At 35.1% G+C, this 27789-nt stretch overlaps 2 protein-coding genes across 3 annotated transcripts; both read left to right on the top strand.

Annotated features, from left to right (window-relative positions):
- The first annotated feature begins 1125 nt into the window (after positions 1 to 1125).
- Positions 1126 to 9550, top strand: LOC111789087 (probable leucine-rich repeat receptor-like serine/threonine-protein kinase At3g14840). 2 transcript variants are annotated; one of them, XM_023669733.1, is made up of 24 exons: positions 1126 to 1385; positions 1483 to 1666; positions 2891 to 2962; positions 3066 to 3134; positions 3215 to 3286; positions 3380 to 3451; positions 3571 to 3642; positions 3749 to 3820; positions 3907 to 3978; positions 4063 to 4134; positions 4216 to 4287; positions 4609 to 4680; positions 4983 to 5048; positions 5205 to 5273; positions 5353 to 5388; positions 5474 to 5511; positions 5784 to 6163; positions 6331 to 6526; positions 6652 to 6801; positions 6981 to 7099; positions 7187 to 7397; positions 7492 to 7729; positions 8034 to 8184; positions 8942 to 9550. In XM_023669733.1, exons 1-24 carry the CDS (start codon positions 1292 to 1294, stop codon positions 9326 to 9328), a joined length of 3036 nt encoding a protein of 1011 aa, XP_023525501.1. In that variant the 5' UTR covers positions 1126 to 1291; the 3' UTR covers positions 9329 to 9550. The 2 variants fall into 2 exon arrangements, with proteins under 2 accessions (XP_023525501.1, XP_023525500.1); XM_023669732.1 differs by having other exon boundaries at positions 5471 to 5511.
- A 957-nt stretch (positions 9551 to 10507) lies between these two features.
- On the top strand, positions 10508 to 26940 carry LOC111787659 (probable leucine-rich repeat receptor-like serine/threonine-protein kinase At3g14840). The gene is made up of 43 exons (XM_023667677.1): positions 10508 to 10675; positions 10778 to 10961; positions 12538 to 12609; positions 12707 to 12775; positions 12853 to 12924; positions 13018 to 13089; positions 13214 to 13285; positions 13381 to 13452; positions 13538 to 13609; positions 13696 to 13767; positions 13849 to 13920; positions 14261 to 14332; positions 14695 to 14760; positions 15193 to 15258; positions 15337 to 15372; positions 15456 to 15496; positions 15641 to 16020; positions 16177 to 16372; positions 16475 to 16645; positions 18893 to 18988; positions 19068 to 19251; positions 19919 to 19990; positions 20077 to 20145; positions 20224 to 20295; positions 20373 to 20444; positions 20564 to 20635; positions 20743 to 20814; positions 20896 to 20967; positions 21054 to 21125; positions 21207 to 21278; positions 21499 to 21570; positions 22471 to 22536; positions 22943 to 23008; positions 23088 to 23123; positions 23207 to 23244; positions 23538 to 23914; positions 24080 to 24275; positions 24401 to 24559; positions 24846 to 24964; positions 25053 to 25263; positions 25383 to 25620; positions 25782 to 25932; positions 26187 to 26940. Exons 1-43 carry the CDS (start codon positions 10582 to 10584, stop codon positions 26565 to 26567), a joined length of 4986 nt encoding a protein of 1661 aa, XP_023523445.1. The 5' UTR covers positions 10508 to 10581; the 3' UTR covers positions 26568 to 26940.
- Positions 26941 to 27789: the final 849 nt, after the last annotated feature.

Here is a 27789-nt window from a genome sequence, read left to right as displayed (position 1 = left end):
AAGCTAGAGGAATCATTACCGCATAGTTTAAGTTGATTTATTTTTGTAGTAAAGATGGTAATGTCAGAGAATCGTAGAGTTTAAAGCACTTAAGGTACAGATTTTAGAACCCATTTTATGATTCTTTTTCTTTAGTTTTGGCTGTTGTTAATCAAACGCGTAGATACGATGATAATTTGGAGGATGTTCGAGTAATTGAAAAAAAAAACTTTATTAAATTTATGAACGAAACCTAGGCTTAAGTGACGGTTAGAATATACATGCAATTCTACGAATCATACCATTAAAAGAAAGAGGAAATAAGACTGGAGTGCTTGAAAATCTTTCAAGTATAGGAAAATTCAGAAACAGGGTTGTCTGTCATTGGAAACACCACTTCCCGTCCAATTTGCATGTGTTCAACATGTTGCCAACGTTCATCTTGACCTTAGACCTCACTCGTGATTTCCTCTCCTCGACCCCTCGAAAAAAGGTGGATGCTCCTATAGGTAGGAGCAAATTCACTTTAGGTGTTCGACGCTCACACTGCGAATGAAGAAACACCAAACACATCTCAAACTTTTTGTTCCTATTGGTAGATGGAAACAGTGTAACAATCAAAACCCACTGCTAGCAGATATTGTCTATGTTTTGACCATTACTATCGAAACGCACTGTCACCAGACATTGTCCGTACCTTGGTCATTACTATCAAAACCCACTGTTAGCAGATATTGTCCGTACTTGGCCATTACTATCAGTCTCACAGTTTTAAAATGAGTCACTTAGGGAGAGGTTTCAACACCCTGAATGTTTCGGTCCCATCTCCAACCGATGTGGGATCTCACAATCCACCTCTTTGCCGCCCAACGTTCTTGCTGACACATCGTCTTTTGTTTTGCTCTAATACCATTTGTAACAGCTCAAGCCTACTGCTAGCAAATATTATTCGCTTTGGGAGAGGTTTCTAGATCAGTACAATAATTCGTTTATGTAATTAATATGAGAGCGTAAATAATTAGTTTACTTGTAATTAATTAATTTTTTTTATTTACAATTTTATTTTTATAAAAAGATATTTGAAAGTAATTTCAAGTCACTTCCAAAAGAGTATAAGTTGACTTTGTTTATTCGTCCTTCCACTATTCCCAATCTTTCTCTCATTTCTTCTCTGTTTAGTATTAAATTGAAACTCACCGATGAGGAAACAAAGGGCGGTTTTCTTTTCATTCAGACCTTCCTCCAACCGCAATTCTTAGCCTTCTCTCCGCCGGAAAACTCACAACTGCCGTTCCTCCGCCACTTCCGAGCCATGTTTTCGGCTCCTTCTCTCACCGTCGCTTTTCTCCTATCTCTCTGCTTCATTACTCTCGCGTCCGCCGCTACTCGCCTCCCGGCCGACGAAGGTACGATACGACGTCATATTGGACGCAGATCTAGTCTTCGCAACAGTAAGCGGACTTTAATTTTAATTTTAATTTTAGGTATTTGATTTGATTTCAGTCGAGGCGCTGAGGGAGATCGGAAAGACGTTGGGGAAGACGGACTGGAATTTCGACGCCGATCCATGCGGCGGTGTTAGCAGCGGTTGGATATCGACTTCTGCGCAATTCGACCCTAATTTTGACAATAAAGTCATCTGCGACTGCACGTTCCAGAACAATACCGTCTGTCACGTCACTAACATGTACGCTCCTTCTCTCTCTCCATCTTCACTTTTTGTTCAACTTTTTCGATCATCATTTTCGATTCTGATTTTTCCTTTTTGTTTTTTGGATTACTTCATTTTTGTAATTTTTGGTTGAAAAACTTGGCTGGTAAATTGAGTATAAACAGGAGACGAGTGTAAATTTTTTGTTCATTAGAGTCTGCTGGATGACAAAAGTATGACAAAAGTCCCACGTCCCCTAGTCTAGGGAATGATCATAGGGTTATAATCCAGAAATACTATATATGAGCCATTTTGATGAAGTCTAAAACAAAACTATGAAAACTTATGTTTAGAATAGACAATATCATACCATTGTGGGGGAGTCTGTGTTCATTTAACAGAGTCGATAATTTGTATCTAAATACAAATTTTAAATTTAAGGTGCAATATTGAATTGATTTTAAGTTTTTTTTTTTTTTTTTGAAATTAGGTTGAATATTATATAATTATTGATTTTTTTTTGTGATATTTAAATTATCTACTATTTTTCAAGACAAATGTTTTTTTTTTTTTTTTATAAAAGTATATAAAAATGAAAAGTTAAAATTTAATTTAATGTGAAAACTATATATATATTTTTTAAAGATCAAACTAATTACCCATCAAAAGCTTTTATAATTAAATTTAGATGAAACTAATTACCCATCAAAAGCTTTTATAATTAAATTTAGATGAAACTAATTACCCATCAAAAGCTTTTATAATTAAATTTAGATGACAAAAATATAAAATAATTTTGAATAAGAAAATAATTATTTTTTGTATAATTATTAAATTAAACCCACTTGGTATTTGATTTATTGAAGTATCGATATCAAAATAAGAAAAAAAAAAAGAAAAGAAAAAAAAAAGAGAGTTGGCGCCTTCGTTCGCCAACTAATTGCTGGTTTTTCAAATCCGGTGGGTCCCACGTCGGCATCTGGACAACTGGATAAATATATAAAAATATTATTAATAAGATAAGAAAGATTAAATATAATAATTAATATTGTTTACCAGTCAACTATGCCACGTAGGATCTCTGACTATCTCTAACCGCGGTTCTTGTTAGACCTTAGACTTGGTTAACCATTTACACCCACGTGACGGCCTTTAATAATTTATATAATATGTATATTTCTTTTCAGAGTATAAAAATCTAACAATAATATAAAACAATTTTCTTTTTTATTTAATTTGTTTACGTTGATGGCATTGCAGTCTTCTAAAGGCGCAGAACCTTCCAGGTACTCTGCCACCGCAAATAGTGAGGCTACCTTTCCTGCAGCAACTGTAAGTACTTTTTCTTGTTGCTTAATTCCTTTTGCCTCGCACTGTTTCATGAATTGCCCATCATAATCCATCCCTCCTTTCTTCTCTCTCTGTTAATCCCCAGTGATCTCACCCGCAACTTCCTCAGCGGCCCAATCCCTCCAGAATGGGGTTCCACCAAGCTTCTCAACATGTATTTTCTATCCCCAAGTTTCTATGTTGTCTTCAGATTGTGATTTTTTATGTGGCTTATGTTTATGGCTAACTTTACAGTTCCCTTCTTGGAAATCGATTGACGGGTTCAATACCAAAAACGATTGGAAACATCAGCACTCTTGTAGAGTTGTAAGTTCTGGTTACCCAATGGATTGTTTATGTTCATTTTGGGTTTTTAATTAGTGGGTAGGAGACTAATGTTACTGGTTTTTGCTCGCTTAGGGTCTTGGAAATGAATCATTTATCTGGAAGTCTACCTCCAGAACTTGGAAATTTGCCCAGCTTATCAAGATTGTAAGACCCCTCATCTCTGAGTTTTCTCATTGTCTTTCAATTCTCTTTACTTATAATGATTTGGACATTTAGGATAGCTTTCTGATGATCTATCTTTACTTTTGATTGTTGTGATGTAGACTTCTTACCTCAAACAACTTTTCTGGGGAGCTCCCATCTTCACTGGCAAGGATAGCCTCATTGACGGACTTGTAAGCTTTTGAAATTTTCTTGAACCCTTCATTTCGTTTGTTTAATTATGAGAAACCGAATGAATGAATGAATGAATAAAACAATTTTCTCATTGTGACAATGCAGTCGAATTAGCGATAATAACTTCACAGGGCCAATACCAAAGTTTGTACAGAATTGGACGGCTCTTGGGAAACTGTGAGAATTTTTTCTCTAGTCTAGTTACTAACAGGTTTACTTCTTTGCTAATCTCTTAACTTACTCAACTAATTTACTTGTGACAGAGCAATTCAGGCAAGCGGATTGAGTGGGCCAATTCCTTCTGAAATTGGACTTTTGACAAACTTAACTGATGTGTGAGTTTGCCTCACGTTGCTCGTGGTTTATAAGTTAGAGTACTGCATGTTTCGATTTATTCATATTTGAGTTGCAAAATGCAGGAGAATCAGTGATTTGAGTGGAGGTTCATCACCCTTTCCGCCCCTCAATACTTTGACAAAATTGAAAGCCTTGTAAGTGAATCCCTCTGTGAAAACTTGAAGAAATCCATGTACGTAATTCCAGCTATTTATTTAGTTTATGGTTGTCTATAGGATATTGAGGAGTTGCAATATAGCTGGAGGGCTACCGGGCAATCTTGCTGGGTTGACAGCGTTGAAAACCTTGTCAGTAAAATTTCACTCTCTGTTCTTCCTATATGTTATATCATGATTAAGCACAGTCTCATGAATTTTCAGAAGATGGTTAATTTCTTGTAATGGTTAATTTCAATATTTCACTGCACAAATGACTTACAAGACAAATATCCGCATCCGTCCCTTGCTTTCATCATGAAAGAAAACCAATAGTATGCCTTGGTTATGTTGAAATAGTAAAAGTAACTTCCTTGGGTCAGTTATTGAAATATTGGAAGTTTAATGTTTAGTTATTCTTCACTGTTCTTCGGCAATACATTTTATTATTTTTTTGCTAAATTTCTTCTGCAGAGACTTCAGCTTCAACAAAATTACTGGACCAATACCTGTCAGCTTTGAAGCTTTGAAAAAAGTGGATAGCATGTAAGTGAAGTAATCAGGAACTTGAAATTCTATACCTTAACTGTAGATAGTTCTTTACATAACTCGGGGGATAAGACTGAGTATTTTCCGGTTATTGTAGTTCTTTTTGTTTATACTATAATCTCAATGTGTATAGATCTCGATATTGAGTAAAATGTTTGAATTTGATTGTAACCTGGATTATCTGGTAGCAACATCTTTATAATTTCTTTCGTTAAAAAAAAATAATAAAATACAATGCCCTCATTCCTATTGTCAAAAGCTTATTAGTTGCACTGATAATCTGATATTTTCTTGTTTAGATATTTAACTGGAAACTTGCTAAATGGATCGGTGCCCACTTGGATGCTACAGCAAGGAGAAAGCATGTAAGTTTCTTTTCCAAATGTTAAGTTAACAGTTTAAAAGGTTAAGTATAGTTTATTGCTCTAATTAACATTCCTATGGTTGTTTTCTCTTTGGATGTAAGGGAAGAGCTGGCTTTTGTTCTTCCTAATATATCTGATTGTTGTTCTTTTTTACAGTGATCTCTCTTATAACAAATTTACTACTCAGAGAAATGGCCAGAACACTGGTTGTCAATCTCGAAATTTGTAAGTATGCTTTTATTTTTATATAAATTTTTTATAACTCATGAGAAGTACTCTATCCAATCTCCTTTCTTCCATGCAGAAACCTGTTTGCGAGCTCTTCCCAGGACAATAATTCGTGAGTTTTTTTCTTCTTTGAGTTGGCTTGTTGCTTGAATTTTCTAATATTTTAATGACCATCGAGCTTGTTCTTGTTTTAGCAGCGGAACAGTTTCATGTTTACCAAGCACTTGTGGAAGAAGTGAGTTGAAATCTTGTTTTTCTAGCATTGTTTTTACTGTTGGAGGGATAGGGAAAATGGTAAATTTTAGAAATTATATTTGGTGGTTTTTCATTGCTGTAAGTAATGTGTAAATGCTAAAGAATAAGGAGTGCATTCAAGATCTCTCGGTAGCCTTTCAAACGTTGAAATATAGATGATGTTGCTATTTAAAAGTGGCATTGATATGTTAATAATAATTCTGAAAAAATACATTAATCAGTTTGAAACTAAATATGGTCTTGTTCTTGCAGCGTCGTACTCTCTCCATATCAACTGTGGTGGGAAGGAAGAATTAATTAACGGAACAACCACATTTGTTGCAGACACAAACACTGGCAAATCATCATTGTTTTTCCAAGGTGGAGAAAATTGGGGATTTAGTAGCACTGGTAATTTTATGGACGACGATCGCTCAACAGACGACTTTATTGCATTAAATATATCCGCTCTCTCAATGCCAAATCCTGAATTGTACGTGAGGGCACGTATTTCACCGATTTCTCTTACTTACTATGCATATTGCATGGGTAGTGGAAACTACACAGTAGGCCTCCATTTCGCTGAGATAGCGTTTACTAATGACAAATCTTATAGAAGCCTCGGCAGACGCTTATTTGATGTCTATGTTCAGGTAAATAGATACTGTGGCTCAGCTCATGCAGAAATTATCTGATATTTAGCCCCTTTTAGTATATCTTTGTATAATATTTTTCTGTATGGTTAGCTTCTTCTGGTACCGAATTTACTGATTACTTCGTTAGCTTGAATTTTTTTATTTATTTATCACCAATGTTGCAGGGAAAGCTGGAGTTGAAGGATTTTAATATTGCAGATGCTGCAGGTGGTATTGGCAAACCTATTGTAAAGAAATTCACCGTTCCTGTGACTAATGGTACTATAGAGATTCGCCTATTTTGGACCGGGAAGGGGACAACTGCAATCCCTGTGAGAGGGGTTTATGGTCCTTTGATTTCTGCCATTTCGGTTGATCCTGGTTGGTAGACCCATTTTTTGGCCTACCCTTTATTTGATGACAAGTTTTTGTTACTTATATAAGTCTGTAACCTTATTAAGCTATAGTAGGTTTAATATAATTATTGTTTCCTTCTTTCCAAACAGACTTTGTGCCACCATCAGAAGGTGGAAAGGGCATATCTGCCGGTGCAGTGGTTGGAATTGTGGCTGCTGCTGTTATCTTTGTTATCATCTTTGTTCTTGGAGTCTTGTGGTGGTTAGGCTGCCTAAGAAAGAAGAGCACACTTGAACAAGGTAAATTTTAAAGACTTTTTCAACCTGTCTTTGGATTCTAATGTTACCTACATTTTGCAATGTCTTTGGATGTGAATGAAATCATATATATTGTCCTCATGTCGAGAACGTCCACATTATTATGCTGATAAAAATAATCATCAATTTAACTTTTTCACTTTTATATGCTTGTTTTACAGAGTTGAAGGGTCTAGATCTAGGAACAGGTTCATTTCCATTAAGACAAATTCGAGCTGCCACGAACAATTTTGACGCTGCCAATAAGATTGGAGAAGGTGGTTTTGGTCCTGTCTACAAGGTGTTACTGTTGTTTGGATTTCATTATTTCATCATTTCTTCCATAGATTTATATTTTTGGTGTTAAGTTCTGTGTTTGGAATTGCAGGGTGTTCTTCAAGATGGCACTGTAATTGCAGTGAAGCAACTTTCTTCCAAGTCGAAGCAAGGAAATCGCGAATTTGTGAATGAAATAGGCATGATATCTGCATTGCAACACCCTCATCTAGTGAAGCTTCATGGATGCTGTATTGAAGCAAATCAACTTTTGCTAGTATACGAGTATCTGGAAAATAATAGCCTTGCTCGTGCCTTGTTCGGTAAAAAAAAAAAATATATATATATTTTTTAAATTATAATGGTGATGACATTAATGGATGTAATAAGCATCTCTGCAAATTTGGTATATTATAGGACCTGAAGAATTCCAACTGAAACTGGATTGGGCAACTAGGCAGAAGATTTGTGTTGGTATAGCTAGAGGTTTAGCATATCTTCATGAGGAGTCGAGACTAAAGATTGTTCACCGAGACATCAAAGCTACCAACGTTTTGCTCGATAAAAATCTCAACCCCAAGATTTCTGACTTTGGTTTGGCGAAGCTGGACGAAGAAGAAAATACACACATCAGCACGCGGGTTGCTGGAACCTTGTGAGTTACCATGCATACTTTTACAATGTAGAATATTTGCTAGCGATGGGTTGGGCTGTTACAAATGGTATCAAAGCCATACACCGGGCAGTGTGCCAACGAGGACGTTGGGCCCCCAAGGGGGTGGATTGTGAGATCCCACATTGGTTGGAGAGGGGAACAAAACATTCCTTACAAGGGTGAAAATCTCTTCCCAGTACACGCGTTTTAAAACTTGGAGGAAAAGCCCAAAAAGGACGATATCTGCTATATTTGATGAGATCTATTATCCAAATATTCACACCATCCTTCCATTGTTTTGCAGTGGGTATATGGCACCAGAATATGCCATGCGGGGCTACTTAACCGACAAAGCAGATGTTTACAGCTTTGGCATTGTGGCTTTGGAAATAGTCAGTGGTAGAAGCAACACAAGTTACCGAACCAAGGATGATTGCTTTTACCTTCTAGACCATGTGAGTTAACTCCGTCTTTTATACCTTATGCACATCCATTGTGTTCTATTATAATTTATTACACCAGAAGTTTTTAGAAGGCATATTTTCCTGTTTCTATAACCATGTCATGCAATTTTGATGCGGAGTGTCACAATCGCATTATTAAGGATTGTTTGTGAGTGATTGTGTGGCACTCACTCTCTCCACCGAGTGAGTCAGCCCACTCGATGGGCTCGAAATTGTGTCACCTTCGGCCTGACGACGACGTCCTCTGGCTCTGCTTTGAGAAGCAAGTTTTAGAAAACGGGGACAGGGAGAATGTTAAATGGGTGGTATAAGCAAAGAAAGAAACACCACGACTTAAATAACAAATAACTCAGGGTAGAAAGAATTGACAACTAGTTGCACCCTCCTATAGTACATTCTGAGGCATTTTATGTCTATTAGGCGTAGACATGATTCTGCCAAAACGTCATACACTTAGAAAATACGATAAGGAAACTGTTTTGGCATGCAACGGGCATGCGGATATGGACAACACGTCTTGGACAAGTATAATCATGACACGGAACACGAGTTTGTCGTAGGCTTTAAACTCAGTTACATTCGATTACTTATCTGCTATGGGAATAATGCTTTCCATAAATCGAGAATAGTTATTCTGATTTAAGTTTTGATTGAGCTGATTACTCTGGAACATGATGTTTTATACTAGTAAATGAAACCTGTTATCAGAGCTAGTAGACTGAAGCCATTTATATCCCTCTATTCTCAGGCTAATACTCTAAAGGAGAAGGACAGTTTACTAGAGCTCGTGGATACGCGGTTAGGCTCCGAATTCAACAAGCGAGAGGCGATAACGATGATCACTGTTGCTCTACAATGCACGAACGTCATTGCTGCAGACCGACCTATGATGTCATCCGTGGTGAGCATGCTGGAAGGGAAGATTGCCGTAAAGGAGGTGGTTTCAGATCCTAGTGTCTCAAAACAAGATATGAACGCAATGTGGAGCCAAATCTATCGACAGAAAGGGGAAAACACGGGCGAGGGCCAGACGCAAAGTATGTCGATGGACGGTCCGTGGACTGGTTCTTCAACTACTGCCAGTGATCTCTACCCCATCAACATGGATTCTAAATACTTGGAGAATAGGAACTAAGGTTGATATGATTTTTGGTTGCATATATGTAACTATGTTATTAGCCTTCAAATGCCTCTATGTATGCTTACTTTTTGCTTGTTCTACAAATTCTTTTTCCCCTGTTCATGTGGCTGTACTGTACTGAGAGCCAAAATGGCCAATCCTTGTATATTTCAAATTCTTACAACTTTGCTGTTTTAAAACGATGTTTAAATGAATGTTAAATTGATGTTTAATTCTTATTCATATTTAATTGGTTAGGTTGTTGGAGTCGATACTATGTAATTTCATTTTTTTTAAAATTACATTAAAAACTTTATTTAAATTAAAATAAATATTTGAATATATAATTATATGGTAACTAAATTATTGTTCAGTTAAGTTCGAACAAAAAATAATAAAAAAAATTTAAATACGCAATTAATTGATTGGTTGGTAAGAAAGATAATGCAAAATTAAAATTTTAACATTTCATGAAAAGAAAAAACGAATTGGAATAAGTAAAAATGAATTGATTGGTTTCAGTTTTTACAGGTAATAATTACTTTTGATTACTAAACCTTTTATATAGAATAATGATTTATTCTCTATATTTGAAAATTTTATAATACTTCGTAATAATGGTGAGATTTTACCTCTGTTTATGGGGAATAATTTTTTTTTTTTTTTTTTAAGAATATAGAAACTTCTCCCTAGTAGAAGCGTTTTAAAATCGTGAGACTAACAAATATACGTAACAAACTAAAACGAATAATATCTATTAGTAGTGAGCCAATAATTGAGTGTCAATTTTTATCCAGTAATGACACAGTAACATTTTAATTTGATTAAAAATAAAAATTTAAATACCAAAACATAATCTAACCAAAAAAAATAATAATAAAACAAATTTTTTTATATCTGGAAGAATAAAATAAAATAAAATCTAAAAAAAAACAATAAATTTGACACCTAATGTGTTCATATTTTTCCGAAATACGACCCGGTTTGTATTCAGTGGATCATATCTGGCTATTTACAACTGTGACCAAGTTTATTCTCAATTTTTCAATATTTCTTTTTTTCTTTTTTTATTTTCCAATTATGAAACCCAAATTAATAATTCATTCAATTGACTTGGAGTATCCATTTGCATTGACTCCGCAAATTTCTTTTTTTAATTAAAAGATTAAAAAATAAATAAAAACATTTTAATTTCATCAAATACCTTTCTCGCTTCTCCCACTCACTGCAACTCCATAACCCTCTCTTCTTTCTCCCAGTTCCGAGCCATGTTTTTGGCTCCCTTTCTCTCCCGCCTTTTACTCCTCTCTCTCTGCTTCATTTCCCTCGCTTCCGCCGCTGCTCGGCTGCCGCCCGACGAAGGTACGACGCCGTATTGGCCGCGGATCTGGACATTTTTAACTGTTATCGAACTCTGTTTTGGTTTGGTTTGATTTTGATGTTCGATTTTTGGTTTGGTTTCAGTTGAGGCGTTGAGGGAGATCGGAAAGACATTGGGGAAGACGGACTGGAATTTCGACGCCGATCCATGCGGCGGTGTTAGCAGCGGTTGGATTTCGGATTCTCCGCAGTTCGACCCTAATTTTACTAATAATGTCACCTGCAACTGCACGTTCCTGAACAATACCGTCTGTCACGTCACCAACATGTACGCTCTTTCCTTCTCTATTCTCTTCCTCGCTTTAAAATCACTGAAAGCAACATTTTAAATTTAAATTTTATACAATCATTATATACATATAGATATAATGGATGAAATCGTGCACAGGTATGAACCATTTTGTAATCTATCTCTAAATCTTAAATCTATTGTTTAGGACACGATCCTAAGGGAATCGTATCATATACGTATAAGGAGTGATTTTACGGTCATTTTGGACATCTTCTAGTAGAATTTGGTACGTACAACAAGTGACCTTATATGTGTGCGCATGTTCTGTAGGACACTACCCTAACAAAGTCAGGTATATAAAGGGAGAGACACTGTATCAGACGTGACTTTGTAGCTATCAACTCTGGTACATATATAGGCTTTGGTAGTCTCGACGGTTTAGTATTAAAAATTTGTTAGTAACTTTTTGACAATCCCTTATGATAGAGGAACAATCTCGTGTTTATTGATTATGGGTACGTGTAGGGACCGTTGCTTTTATTTAGACAAATTCACTGCTAGAGGATAGTTGGGACGGGCTAACATTTTCTATCCAAAACATCCCAACCAAAATTATCCCTACATTTCGAACCAGACCAACCAAAATGGGCCAAACCGGTTCAGTCAAACCGTCTTCCCCAACCTCTTTTCCTTCCTTTTAAGTGAACCGGCGGTGTGGTTCGCTTCTCCACCACCACCCACGGCGGCGTTGCAACCATATCTTTCATCGTGAGATGGAGGAGGAAAAACCCTAGTAACCATACCCACAAACTCGCCTCCATATTCCGGCAACCAACGGCGATAAACCTCAAATTTCATTCACCAATTGCTTGTTCATACTCCCGTGAGGCGAAACCCCATAAAAACCACCGCTAAATTTCCTCTAATACTCACAAATTGCAAGAACAACCATCGCCGACGACGGTTTAAAGTTGAACAGCGAAAAAATAGACCAAATACAGCCAATAATCCTAAGGATTACGGTCGAGCCAATCTTAAAACTTCAATCCCAGTCATTTTTAGAGGAAATCAGATCAAATCAGCGTTTAATGCGCGGTTTTGTCGTTTCATCTAGTCGTCGTTGGGTAGCCGACAATATGTAGTTTATTTCAGATTTTCTCTCTACGATCTATTATTAATTTAATTTTATTATTGTTATCATTTATATTAAATAATATTAAAAACCTTGATGTCCGTGAAAACGTTAGAAAAGTTAATGGAAATGATTGAAAATTGTTTGATTATCGAACAAGATTCTAATTATGGCTTATTTAACTCATAATTCATCGCTTTTAATAATCATATTTAAAAATATTAGTAAACATTGATATGCGTGGAGATCTAAGTTTCATTGAGAAATAAAATATAGATAGTCAGAAGAAAACAAAAGCAATATATTATTATTAAATTACATCAATAATTAAAAGAAAAATTCATTATTGTAACGTTGAAATTCAAGACATTATAATTTTTAATAAAATATTTTAAACATATTTAAAAAAAAAATAAAGGAAATTTGCAATATCCCTAAAACTCAATTTTATTTGTTTGTCTTCCCTTGGTGTCATTGCAGTAGTCTGAAGGCGCAGAGTCTTCCAGGTACTCTGCCACCGCAAATAGTGAGGCTGCCTTTCCTGCAGGAACTGTAAGTACTTTTTTTGTTGCTTAATTCATTTACCTGCTTCATTGATGAATTGCCCATCATAATCCATCTCGCCTTTCTTCTCTCTCTGTTAATTCAGTGATCTTACCCGCAACTATCTCAGCGGCTCAATCCCTCCAGAATGGGGTTCCACCAATCTCCTCAAAATGTATTTTCTATCCCTAAGTTTCTATGTTGTCTTCACAATGTGATTTATGTAGCTAATGTTTATGGGTCATTTTGCAGTTCGCTTCTTGCAAATCGGTTGACGGGTCCAATCCCAGAAGCGATTGGAAACATCAGCTCTCTTGCAGAGTTGTAAGTTCTGATTTCCCATTGGATTGTTTATGTCCATTTTGGGTTTTTAATTAGTGGGTAGAAGACTAATGTTACTGGTTTTTGCTCGATTAGGGTCCTGGAAATGAATCAATTCTCTGGAAGTTTACCCACAGAACTTGGAAATTTGACCAGCTTATCAAGATTGTAAGACCCCTCATCTTTGAGCGTTCTCATTTTCTTCCAAGTAATTGGTTTAAATTCTCTTTAGTTATAATGATTTAGACATTTAGGAGAGCTTTCTGATCGTCTATCCTTTGTTGTGATGTAGACTTCTTACCTCAAACAACTTTTCTGGGGAGCTCCCATCCTCACTGGCAAGGATAGCCTCATTGACGGACTTGTAAGCTTTTGAAATTTTCTTGAACCCTTCATTTCGTTAGTTTAATTTTGAGAAACTGAATGAATGAAATGAATCTTCTCATTGTTACGCTGCAGTCGAATTAGTGATAACCACTTCACAGGGAAAATACCTAAGTTTGTACAGAATTGGACGGCTCTTACAAAAATGTGAGAGTTTTTCTCGACTCTAGCAACTCTTAGTTTTACTTGGATTCTAATCTATTAACTCCCTCGATTAATTTACTTGTGACAGAGCAATTCAGGCAAGCGGGTTGGGTGGGCCAATTCCTTCTGAAATTGGACTTTTGACAAAATTAACTGATGTGTTAGTTTAATTCCTGTTCCTCATGGTTTTATAAGTTATGAGTACTGCACGTTTCTATTTATTCATATTTGAGTTGCAAAATGCAGGAGAATCAGTGATTTGAATGGAGATTCATCACCCTTTCCACCCCTCAATACATTGACAAAATTGAAAACCCTGTAAGTTAATCCCTCTGTGAAAACATGAAGACATCCTTGTACATAATCCCAGCTATTAATTTAGTTTTGGGATATCTATAGGATATTGAGGAGTTGCAACATAACTGGGGTGCTACCGGACAATCTTGATGGGTTGTCACTGTTGAAAACCTTGTCAGTAAAATTTCACTCTCTATTCTTCCTATATGTTATATCATGATTAAGCACAATCTCATGAATTTTCAGAAGATGGTTACTTTCTTGTGATGGAATATTTAATTACCCTAAATTTTTGCACTACTTTCAATGCACAAATGACTTATCAAAAGAATGTCCGCATCTGTTCTTTGCTTTCATCGTATAAGAAACCAATAATATGCCTTAGTTTATGTTGATATAGTAAAAGTAACTTCCTTGGGTCAGTTATTGAAATATTGAAATTTAATGTTTAGTTATTCTTCACTGTTCTTTGGCAATACATTTTTGTTATTATTTTGCTAAATTTCTTCTGCAGAGACTTCAGCTTCAACAAAATTACTGGACCAATACCTGACAGCTTTGAAGCTTTAAAAAAAGTGGATAGCATGTAAGTAACGTAATCAAAAACTTGAAAATCTATATCTTAACTGTAGACAGTTGCTTTACATAACTTGGGGGATAAGTCAAGCTTGATCAATGGCTGAAATTCATAACTTGGGGAATAAGATCGAGTATTCTCCAGTTATTGTTGTTCTTTTTGTTTATACTATAATCTCAATATGCATAGATTTTGATATTGGTAAAACGTTTGAATTCGATCATAACTGTGATTGTCTGGTAGCTTATTTTCATCACAACATCTTTATAATATCGTTCGTTGATAAAAAAAAAAAAAAAACATACATTGTCATCATTCCTATTGTCAAAAGCTTATTAGTTGCACTGATAATCTGATATTTTCTAATTTAGATATTTAACTGGAAACATGCTAAATGGATCGGTGCCTGTTTGGATGCTACAGCAAGGAGAGAGCATGTAAGTTTCTTTTCCAAATGCTATGTTCTAGTTACTTGTCTAGAGGTACCAAAATTGAAATTAGATGACCGGAGATTTCAAAATAAAGGAACAATTTCAGAGAGTGAGAGAGAATAAATAATATCTCATTTCATCAAACCTTGAAAAGGAAAAAGCATCTTGCTTGTTTTACACAATCATTTCTATTTCCAGTGATTTAAAAATGAAAGTTTGTTTGTACACAATTAATGTTTTTAGTTAATTTTAAAAAAAAATAGATATTCGAACGTTTTATTTATGAAAAAGTTGACAGTTTTCGAGTTTAAATATAGTTTTAGCTCTAATTAACATTCCTGTGGTTGTTTTTGTTTATTCTTAGGATGTAAGGGAAGGGCAAGTTTTTGTTCTTGCTATCTGGAAGATAATAAATCTGATTGTTGTTCTTTTTCACAGTGATCTCTCTTATAACAAATTTACTCCAATCAATAGTGAGAACACTGGTTGTCAATCACGAAATTTGTAAGTATGCTTCTGTTCTTATACAACTTTTTTATAACTAATGAGAAATACCTATCCAATCTTCGTTGTTCTGTGCAGAAACCTGTTTGCGAGCTCTTCCCAGGACAACAGTTCGTGAGTTCTTGATCTTCTTTGAGTTGACTTGTTGCTTGAATTGTCTAATATTCTAATAATCATTGAGCTTCTTCTTGTTTTAGCGGTGGAACAGTTTCATGTATACCGAGCACTTGTGAAAGAAGTGAGTTGGAATCTTGTTTTACTAGCATTGTTTATTTAGAAGTGGCATTGATATGTTTAATAATAATTCTGCAAAAATACATTAATCAGCTCTGTTTATTTGATTTATCTTTCAATAGAAACCAATATGGTCTTGTTCTTGCAGCTTCGTACTCTCTCCATATCAACTGTGGTGGGAAGGAAGAATCAATCAACGGAACAACCAAATTTGATGCAGACACAAACACTGGAAAATCATCACTGTTTTTCGCAGGTGCAGAAAATTGGGGATTTAGTATTACTGGTAATTTTATGGATGACGATCGCACAACAGACGATTTTATTGCATTAAATTCATCTGCTCTCACAATGCCAAATCCTGAATTGTACGTGAGGGCACGTATTTCACCAATTTCTCTTACTTACTATGCACATTGCTTGGGTAGTGGAAACTACACAGTAAGCCTCCATTTTGCTGAGATAGTGTTTACTAATGACAAAACGTTTCGAAGCCTGGGCAGACGATTATTTGATGTCTACATTCAGGTACATATCAATATCGTGCCTCTGCTCGTTATGAAACTATCTGATTGCCCCATTTCAAGATACCTTTTTATATATTTTCTACATTATTAGCTTCTATTAGCACCAAACTTAACCGATTACTTTGTTATCTTTAAAGTTCCTTGATTTATCCTGCAGGGAAAGCTAGAGTTGAAGGATTTTAATATTGCAGATGCAGCAGGCGGTGTTGGCAAAGCTTTTATAGCGAAATTCCCTGTTTCTGTGACTAATGGTACTATAGAAATCCGGCTATATTGGGCTGGGAAGGGGACAACTGCAGTCCCTCAGAGAGGAGTTTATGGTCCTCTAATTTCAGCCATTTCTGTTGATCCTGGTAGGTAGACCCATAATTTCTACCTGTTACAGGTAGATGTCTGTAACCTCATTAACCATAGCTAGGTTCTCTGTAATTACTGTTTCTCTTCTCTCCAAGCAGACTTCGAGCCACCATCAGAAGAGTCGTCGCCACGATCAAAAGGTGGAGGGAATGGCATATCCGCCGGTGCAGTGGTTGGAATTGTTGCTGGTATGATCGTAGTTTTCATCTTGGTTCTTGGAATCTTGAGATGGAAAGGCTGCCTAAGAAAGAAAACCCCACGTGAACAAGGTAATCTTAAAGCATGTATCAGTTTCTTACTGTTATTAATGGAGCATAGAACTTTTTGTTTGAGTTTAGTATTCATCTTCACATGAACTTGATATTGATTTTGTTTTTGTTAGGTACCTACTTTGAAAGTTTATGATGATATGAAGCGGGCCAGAATGAAACTTTATTTTGGTGAATATTTATGTCGTAGTTTTAATTTTATTTTAAAACTACATTCTAGGAATTTGTTAGAACACATTTGATTCAATAAAATTTATTTATGTTTACATTTATTTATTGGTAGAGGTTGCCTTTATCATACACCTTGTTGGCATCTGTAAAGACTGTCTTAGTTGACTTACCTTCTTGGCGCTCTACCAATGTGTTTGTGTTTTGTGTGTTGGGAAAGGTTCTTGCGACACGGTTCTGTCGATGGACTGGTCTGGTGAATTGGAGGAGCCCATTTTCTGGTGCGTTTTATTGGTTCTCTGTGTCACTAGAAAAACTATGAATTTTGTGACAATACTCATGGAAGTTTCTTGAGAGATTGAGCAAGATCTTGAATCTCTCGTGAGTTATAGCGAGATTTTCAATTGCAAAACCACCTTTTGTCTCGAAACTCTCACGAGATAGATCAAAGAAAAAATCAAACACGTAGATATAATAAAGAGTTCTCTGCTATCATCACATTAGATCGGTAAAAGGTTCATTTTTATCATTCAACTTTGAAATATGTTTTAAAAAATGTACGTAAAAGTTATATTATATATTAGTAATAAATGTCTATATAAATAAAAATAATGTAGTATTCCCTAATATACGAGAGTAAAAATAAGATTACGTAAAAATGTTTTAGTAAACGTACAAAAAAAAAAATAATTTAGAATTAAACTACAAAATTCTTTTTTATCATTTATTGTTCCCTCGTAAAGTCTTGCCCGAAGTCTCGCTTTGGTGGGCTTCCCTTATATTAATTATTTGCTTCAAACGCTTTGATCCACTCACTCGGTGAGCTAATAATTGAATTGACTTAAATAGTCATGATCTTGACCCACTTACTCGGTGAGCTAATAATTGATCGGATGGTTATTTCAAAGCAAACTTACTTTAACTTCATTAACAATCGAAAAAATTTAATATTTAAATTTTGAGATATGTGTTACATTTTTTTTCATACTCTTTGATAAATCATTAACAAATTAATTTTTTTAAAAAATAATTTATTAAATTTAAATTTAAATTTTAGGTTTAATTAAACTCCAAATTTTTAATTTCTAGTAACTTCTTAAATTTAAAAAAAAAAAAATCAAAACTTTAAAGTCTAAATTTATAATTTAACAAAAAAAAAAAACCATTAATTTTCATATATATACATTAATTTTGAACCAATCCAAAATCATAATAAAATATAATTCAATGAGGTAAGATATTATATTCTAAAAAAAAATAATAATAATAATAGTTGTCTGCATTTGGTGCAACGATGTGATATTATTTGTAACAATCCAAGTTCACCCCTAGTAGATATTGTCCGCTTTGACTCGTTACGTATTACTTTCAGTGTCATAGTTTTTAAAACATGTTTATTAAAGAGAAGTTTCTACACCCTTGTAAGAAATATTTAGTTCACTTTTCCAACTAACGTGAAATCTCACAACAAAACATATTCGAAACTCAAATTTGTACTCTAAGTCAACCTCTTTTTTTAATTCTCATGCGTCGTTAAACCAAAAAAAAAAAAAAAAAAAAAAAAAAAAAAAAAAANAAAAAAAAACTTCTCAACGCGTATATAATTTTCTTAAAACACGACTTGATTTGCATTCAAGTCATACTTCGCCTCAAAACAATAATGGTGTGAAATAGACTCACAACCACCTCCTGGATAGGACTACGAACAGTAAAGGAGGCTAACATAAGAACTTTTATTGGTCGTTAATTTCACGGTTCAAATAATATATTAATATAGTTTGAAATTAATTTTTTTTCTCATTAAATATGCTATTAATACTAATAATTGACTAAAATATTATCCATAAAATTTTATAAATAATTAAAAAAGTCATTGTTTTATTTCCATTTTATTTCCACGGCCAGGGTTAGTTAATAATTAGAGACTTTTTTGCTCCAATAAATGATAAATAAGATTATTTAAAAATTTATTATATGAAAAGATATTTTCCTTTTCTTTTCATTTTCTTAAATCTTCTATTTTTATTAAAATTAGTTGAATTATATTTTTTTATTTTATTTTTCTCTTACAAATGGGAGTTATGTTTTTGGGTCCATCTCGCACCCTTCATTTACTCGTCTCTCTCTGCTTCATTAGCCACGCTTCCGGCGCCACTCGGCTGCCGGCCGACGAAGGTACGATACGACGTCGGATCGGGGAGTGAAGAACTCCGTTTGGTTTGATTTTGATGTAGCATTTTTGGATTGATTTCAGTGGAGGCGTTGAAGGAGATCGGAAAGAGGTTGGGGAAGACGGACTGGCATTTCAACGTCGATCCATGCGGCGGAGTTAGCAGCGGTTGGATATCGAATCCGACGCCGTTCGACACTAATTTTAATAATACCGTCATCTGCGACTGCACCTTCCACAACAATACTGTCTGCCACGTCACCAACATGTACGTTCCCTCTTCGCCTTCAAATATTTTCGAATATGAAACAATAATTCCATTTAATTTTACGATTTATCTAAAAAAAAATTACTTACCATTTTTAAAAAATATTAATAATACCACTAGAATTTCAATAATTTTTTTTTTAAAAATTCAAAAATACTCGTAAAACCATAAATATTTTGTTTTAAAAATACCTTTTAATTTTTTAAAATGTTAAAGGTTCGAATTTTCAAAAGTTTTATTATTAATACCATTAAATTTTTTTTAAAACTTTACATATTTAAACATTTTAAAAAATTAAAAAATACATTTACCGGTAATACCATATATTGTTTAGTTTAAATTTTTTATAAAAGTAAAATAAAAATATTTGAACAGTAAATCGCGAAACTTTTTATAGTATAAAGATATTTGAAAGGTATTAATGAAAATTTTAAAGTTTACGAGTATTTTAAAAAAATGGTACATGATATATATATATATATATATATTTTTTTTTTGGGTGAGTTTTTAGATATATTTTCGAAATTATATTTTTTTTATTACAAACTATAAATGAAATAAATAAAAATATTTAAATATTTAGTAAATTATTAAAATTGTAAATGATTTAATGAAATTTTAAGACTGTATTTATCTAATTATTTATTTTCCATTGGCGGCGCTACAGTCTTCTCAAGGGGCAGAGCCTTCCTGGTACTCTGCCACCGCAAATAGTGCGGCTGCCTTTCCTGCAGGAACTGTAAGTACTCTTTTTTGTTGCTTAATTCATCGATGAATTGCCCATTGTAAATCAATCCCTCCTTCCTTCTCTCTCTGTTAATTCAGTGATCTCACCCGCAATTATCTCAACGGCTCAATTCCTGAAGAATGGGGTTCCACCAATCTTCTCAAAATGTATTTTCTATCCCTCACTTTCTTTGTTGTTTTCAGAGTGTGATTTATGTAAGCTAATGTTTATGGATCATTTCGCAGTTCCCTTCTTGGAAATCGATTGACGGGTTCAATCCCAGCAGCGATTGGAAACATCAGCACTCTTGTAGACTTGTAAGTTCTGTTTATGTCCATTTTGGGTTTTTAATTAGTAGGTAGAAGACTAATGTTACTAGTTTTTGCTCGCTTAGGGTCCTGGAAATGAATCATTTCTCTGGAAGTTTACCCCCAGAACTTGGAAATTTGCGTAGTTTATCAAGATTGTAAGACCCCTCATATTTGAGTTTTGTTATTGTCTTTCAATTCTCTTTACTTATAATGATTTAGACATTTAGGATAGCTTTCTGATGATCTATCTTTACTTTTGATTGTTGTGATATAGACTTCTTACCTCAAACAACTTTTCTGGGGAGCTCCCATCTTCACTGGCAAGGATAGCCTCATTGACGGACTTGTAAGCTTTTGAAATTTTCTTGAACCCTTCAGTTCGTTTGTTTAATTTTGAGAAACCGAATGAATGAATGAATGAATAAAACAAATCTTCTCGTTGTTACACTGCAGTCGTGTTAGTGATAATCACTTCACAGGGTCAATTCCTAATTTTATACAGAACTGGACGAATCTTACAAAAATGTGAGAGTTTTACTCGACTCTAGCAACTCTCAGTTTTACTTGGTAATCTCTTAACTTACTCAACTAATTTACTTGTGACAGAGTAATTCAGGCAAGCGGGTTGAGTGGGCCAATTCCTTCTGAAATTGGACTTTTGACAAAATTAACTGATGTGTTAGTTTAATTCCTGTTCCTCGTGGTTTTATAAGTTATGAGTACTGCACGTTTCGATTTATTCATATTTGAGTTGCAAAATGCAGGAGAATCAGTGATTTGAATGGAGATTCATCACCCTTTCCACCCCTTAATACTTTGACAAAATTGACAAACCTGTAAGTTAATCCCTCTGTGAAAACCTGAAGACATCCGTGTACATAATCGCAGCTATTTATTTACATTATGGTTGTCTATAGGATATTGAGGAGTTGCAATATAACTGGGGTACTACCAAACAATCTTGATGTGTTGACAGCGTTGAAAACCTTGTAAGTACAATTTCACTCTCTACTCTGTCTAACTTTTTGCACGATGGAGACAAATGTCCACATCTGTCCTTTGTTTTCATCATAAAAGAAAACCAATAATATGCCTTAGTTTATGTTGAAATAGTAAAAGTAACTTCCTTGGATCAGTTGTTGAAATATTGAAAGTTTAATGTTTAGTTGTTCTTCCCTGTTCTTTGACAATGCTAAATTTCTTCTGCAGAGACTTCAGCTTCAACAAAATTACTGGACCAATACCTGCCAGCTTTGAAGCTTTTAAAAAAGTGGATAGGATGTAAGTGACGTAATCAGTGTGATATCCCACATTGGTTGGGGAGGAGAACGAAACACCCTTTTTAAAAAAGTGGATAGGATGTAAGTGACGTAATCAGTGTGATATCCCACATTGGTTGGGGAGGAGAACGAAACACCCTTTATAAGAGTGTGGAAACCCCAAAGAGGACAATATCTGCTAGTGGTGGGTTTGGGCTTGGGTCGTTACAAATGGTATTAGAGCCAGACATCGGGCGATGTGCCAGTGAGGAGGTTGTTCCCCGAAGGGGGGTAGACACCAGGCGGTGTGCCAGTAAGGACGCTGGGCCACGAAGGGGGTGAATTTGGTAGGGGTCCCACATCGATTGGAGAAAGGAACGAGTGCCAGTGACGACGATGGGCCCTGAAGGAGGGTGGATTGTGATGTCTCACATCAGTTGGGGAGGAGAACGAAACACCCTTTATAAGGGTGTGGAAACCTCTCCCTAGCAGACGCGTTTTAAAGCCTTGAGGGTAAGCCCAAAAGGGAAAGCCCAAAGAGGATAATATCTGCTAGCGGTGGGCTTCGGCCGTTACAATCAGAAACTTGAAATTCTATACCTTAACTGTAGACAGTTGCTTTACATAACTTGGGGGATAAGTCAAGCTTGATCAATGGCTGAAATGCATAACTTGGGGAATAAGACTGAGTATTTTCCGGTTATTGTAGGTCTTTTTGTTTATACTATAATCCCAATATGCATAGATTTTGATATTGAGTAAAATGTTTGAATTTGATCATAACTTGGATTGTCTGGTAGCATATTCATCACAACATCTTTATAATTTCGTTCGTTGGTAAAAAAAAAACATACAATGTCCTCATTCCTATTGTCAAAAGCTTATTAGTTGCACTGATAATCTATAATATTTTATTGTTTAGATATTTAACTGGAAACTTGCTAAATGGACCAGTGCCCACATGGATGCTACAGGAAGGGGAAAGCATGTAAGTTTCTTTTCCAATTGCTATGTTCTGGTTACATTACTTGTATTGTGGTACCAAAATTGAAAGTAGATGACCTGAGATTTCAAAATAAACGAACAATTTCAGAGAGTGAGAGAGAACAAATAATATCTCATTGCATCAATCCTCGAAAAGGAAAAAGCATCTTGCTTGTTTTACACAATCATTTCTTTTTCCAGTGATATAAAAATGAAAGTTCGTTTGTACACAATTAATGTTTTTAGTTTATTTTTTTAAAAGTTGACAGTTTAAGAGTTTAAATATTGTTTATAGCTCTAATCAACATTCTTATGGTTGTTTTTGTTTTTTCTTAGGATGTAAGGGAAGGGCAAGTTTATGTTCTTGCTATCTGGAAGATAATAAATCTGATTGTTGTTCTTTTTCACAGTGATCTCTCTTATAACAAATTTACTCTGAGCAATAGTGAGAACACTGGCTGTCAATCACGAAATTTGTAAGTATGCTTCTATTCTTATACAACTTTTTTTATAACTAATGAGAAATACCTATCCGATCTCCTTCGTTCCGTGCAGAAACCTGTTTGCGAGCTCTTCCCAGGACAACAGTTCGTGAGTTCTTGATCTTCTTTGAGTTGACTTGTTGCTTGAATTGTCTAATATTCTAATACCCATTAAGCTTCTTTTTGTTTTAGCGGTGGAACAGTTTCATGTCTACCCAGCACTTGTAGAAGTGAGTTGAAATCTTGTTTTCCTAGCATTGTTTTTATTGTTGGAGGGATAGGGAAAATGGTAAATTCTAGAAATCATATTTGATGGTTTTTCGTTGCTGTACATAATGAGTAAATGCTAAAGCGTAAAGAGTTCATTCAAGATCTGTTGATGGACTTCCAAACCTTGAAAAATAGATGATGTTGCTATTTAGAAGCGGCATTGATATGTTTAATAATATTTCTGCAAAAATACATTAATCAGCTCTGTTTATATGATTCATCTTTCAATACCAATATGGTCTTGTTCTTGCAGCTTCGTACTCTCTCCATATCAACTGTGGTGGGAAGGAATTAATTAACGGAACAACCACATTTGTTGCAGACGCAGACACTGGCAAATCATCATTGTTTGTCCAAGGTGTAGAAAATTGGGGATTTAGTAGCACTGGTAATTTTATGGACGACGCTCGCTCAACAGACGACTTTATTGCATTAAATATATCCGCTCTCTCGATGCCAAATCCTGAATTGTACGTGACGGCACGTATTTCACCGATTTCTCTTACTTACTATGCATATTGCATGGGTAGTGGAAACTACACAGTAGGCCTCCATTTCGCTGAGATAGCGTTTACTAATGACACATCTTATAGAAGCCTTGGCAGACGCTTATTTGATGTCTATGTTCAGGTAAATAGATACTGTGGCTCAGCTCATGCAGAAATTATCTGATATTTAGCCCCTTTTAGTATATCTTTGTATAATATTTTTCTGTATGGTTAGCTTCTTCTGGTACCGAATTTACTGATTACTTCGTTAGCTTGAATTTTTATTTATTTATCTCCAATGTTGCAGGGAAAGCTGAAGTTGAAGGATTTTAATATTGCAGATGCTGCAGGTGGTATTGGCAAACCTATTGTAAAGAACTTCACCGTTCCTGTGACTAATGGTACTATAGAGATTCGCCTATTTTGGGCCGGGAAGGGGACAACTGCAATCCCTGTGAGAGTGGTTTATGGTCCTTTGATTTCTGCCATTTCGGTTGATCCTGGTTGGTAGACCCATTTTTCGGCCTACCCTTTATTTGATGACAAGTTTTTGTTACTTATATAAGTCTGTAACCTTATTAAACTATAGTAGGTTTAATATAATTATTGTTTCCTTCTCTCCAAACAGACTTTGAGCCACCATCAGAAGGTGGGAAGGACATATCTGCCGGTGCTGTGGTTGGAATTGTGGCTGGAATTGTGGCTGCTGTGATCTTTGTTATCATCTTTGTTCTTGGAGTCTTGTGGTGTGGAGGCTGCCTACGAAAGAAAAGCACACTTGAACAAGGTAATTTTAAAGCATATATCAGATTCTTACTGTTATTAATTGAACATAGCTTTGCCATTCTCTCAGACTTCTTCAACTCGTCTTTGAATTCTAACGCAAGCTACATTGCAAAGTTTTGGATGTCAATGACATCACATGTATTGTTCTGATGTTGAAAACGTCTACATTTTTATGCTGATAGAAAAATCAGTTTAACATGTGTTGAACGAGACAAAGTTGACCATTAAAACGACTGTATCTTTATGGAGAACTAATTCATTTTGACTTAACTATGCTTATTTTCCAGAGTTGAAGGGTCTAGATCTAGGAACAAGTTCATTTTCATTAAGACAAATCAGAGCTGCCACTAACAATTTTGATGCTGCCAATAAGATTGGAGAAGGTGGTTTTGGTCCTGTCTACAAGGTGTTACTGTTGTTTGGATATCATTATTTCATCATTTCTTCCATAGATTTTATATTTTTGGTGTTAAGTTCTGTGTTTGGAATTGCAGGGTGTTCTTCAAGATGGCACTGTAATCGCAGTGAAGCAACTTTCTTCCAAGTCGAAGCAAGGAAATCGCGAATTTGTGAACGAAATAGGCATGATATCTGCATTGCAACACCCGCATCTAGTGAAGCTTTACGGATGTTGTGCCGAAGGAAATCAACTTTTGCTAATATACGAGTATCTCGAAAATAATAGCCTTGCTCGTGCCTTATTCGGTGACGAGATTTCCAACCATTTTTTACTGCTACCAATCTTCATATTTTTTTTTTTTTGAATATCGGTGATGATAATATTGAATGAAATTAAGCATCTCCGGAAATTTGGTGTATTGTAGGACCTGAAGAATTTCAACTGAAACTGGATTGGCCAACCAGGCACAAAATTTGTGTTGGTATAGCTAGAGGTTTAGCATATCTTCATGAGGAGTCAAGACTAAAGATTGTTCACCGAGACATCAAAGCTACCAATGTTCTGCTTGATAAAAATCTCAACCCCAAGATTTCGGACTTCGGTTTGGCCAAGCTGGACGAAGAAGAAAATACGCACATTAGCACCCGGATTGCGGGTACCTTGTGAGTTACCATGGGGAAATTTTCCTCCATTTTCTTCCCATACTTTAACAATATAGAGAAATAATGAGAGAAAAGGTTTCTAGTTGTTATCAAAATGATGTATTTTCTTATAACTTAACGTGCGATCCAGATATTCACATCGTCACAACGTTATTTTGCAGTGGATATATGGCACCGGAATATGCCATGCGAGGCTACTTAACTGACAAGGCAGATGTTTACAGCTTTGGCATCGTAGCCTTGGAGATACTGAGCGGTCGAAGTAACACAATTTTCCGAACCAAGGATGATTACTTTTACCTTCTTGATCATGTGAGTTAACTCCATCTTTTAGTCCTTGTGCTTATCTTTTGTGTTCTATAATGTTTTTCTACACCAGAAGTTTCTAGGAAAGAGTATGATCCAATTTTCAGTTTGTTCTAGGCTGCTCTGTTACATTCTCTGTTCCAAATGGGTCTTGAATTTGCTAATTTTGACTCATGAAAACCAAACTTGTTCATGTCGTATACTAAGTTTAGATTGTGCTGATTGCTTCCAAAACATTTTGTTGTATCCTTCATTGTCAGGCTAATACTTTAAAAGAGGGAGACCATTTGTTAGAGCTTGTCGATCCACGGTTAGGTTCGGAATACAACCAGAGAGAGGCAATGACGATCATCGATATTGCTTTCCGATGTACGAACAACACTGCTGCAGTTAGACCTACCATGTCATCAGTGGTGAGCATGCTGGAAGGGAAGGTTGCTGTGAAGGAGGTGGTTTCAGATCCTAGTGTCTCGAAACAAGAAGTGAATACGACGTGCGTTTATTACCAGAAAGGGCAAACTACAGACGAGAGTCGGATACAAAATATGTCGATAGATGGACCGTGGACTGGTTCTTCAACTACTGGCAGTGATCTCTATCCCATGCTCATGGATTCTAAATACTTAGAGGATAGGAACTAGAGTTGGTCTTTGTCCCCTATGGATTTGCTTACATGCAACTGTGTTAAGAGTTCAAATGCTGTGATGCATGCTTATCTGCAGTACAGAACCAAACAAACGACCGATCAGTATGTAATAGTTCGAGGCTATCGCTAATAGATATTGTCCGCTATAACTCGTTATGTATTGTCGTCAGCCTCACGATTTTAAAATGCGTCTACTAGAGAGATTTGTACACCCTGGTAAGGGATGTGGAAAGATGTGAAAACCTCTTCCTAGTAGACACGTTTTAAAACCGTGAGGTTGACGGCGATATGTAACGGGTCCTACTAGCAGTGGGTAACATACTAGTTTCAAAATTCTATTGTGTGAATGTTAAACTAATTTTTATGAACGTTGGTAAAGTTTTCATATTTATGAAACAGTGTAGATACCTGTTGTCTTCAAATAAGGAAAAATTTATGAAATTAGAAAGAGAGCGTTGAATATTATATCAACATTATAAGGTATTGAACATAGCGTCACGATGCTAATGCTTGTGAACAAGACAATTTTCTTCGATCTATAGCGTTTTGATGCTATTCTCTCTGGATTTTTGGCATTGGTTCCTTTTCCATCCCAATTCTTTTAGAAGGTCTGATTTGTTTCAAATGCTCGATTTCTATCAAATAAACAAAAATGAACATGGATGGTACATTTTGTATGCTATCGAGTCCTGTTGCTGACGACTCTCCTATCTACCATCGGTCTTCGTTTTATTTTTCCAATAATTTAAATTTTAGTGTTTCATCTTATTCTTTGTAGCTTTCGTATAAGATAAAGTATCATCTTAAGTTAAGATTCAAATTTACGAAATAGTCAAAAAGAAAATTACCAAGAACATTAACACAATAAGTTAACCTATATTACCAACCACGCGTTGACTTTAGCATTTTATAATAATTCTTACTTAGTCAACTAAAATTATTTTTAACTATAAAAATAATTTTATAACTATTTATTTTTTAAAAATTGTGCTGAATTTTCAACAATTTATCTACGATAGTATCATTAAAAAAAAAACATTTTTAAAATATTTATAAATTTAATTAAAAAACAAATTATTATCAAATGGTATTAAACACCTAACCTGGTTATTACCTTCACTTTTAATTAATATTAAATTTTTATAATATGGAATAAACAAGCCATAGCCATACAAATTCTCACCTAATGAATCAACTTGAGTTTATAAAATTTCTTC

The sequence above is a fragment of the Cucurbita pepo genome, chromosome LG02 (genome assembly GCF_002806865.2).
Source record: "Cucurbita pepo subsp. pepo cultivar mu-cu-16 chromosome LG02, ASM280686v2, whole genome shotgun sequence".
Classification (NCBI taxonomy): Eukaryota; Viridiplantae; Streptophyta; class Magnoliopsida; order Cucurbitales; family Cucurbitaceae; genus Cucurbita; species Cucurbita pepo.
This window is presented reverse-complemented; position numbering and strand designations above follow the sequence as displayed.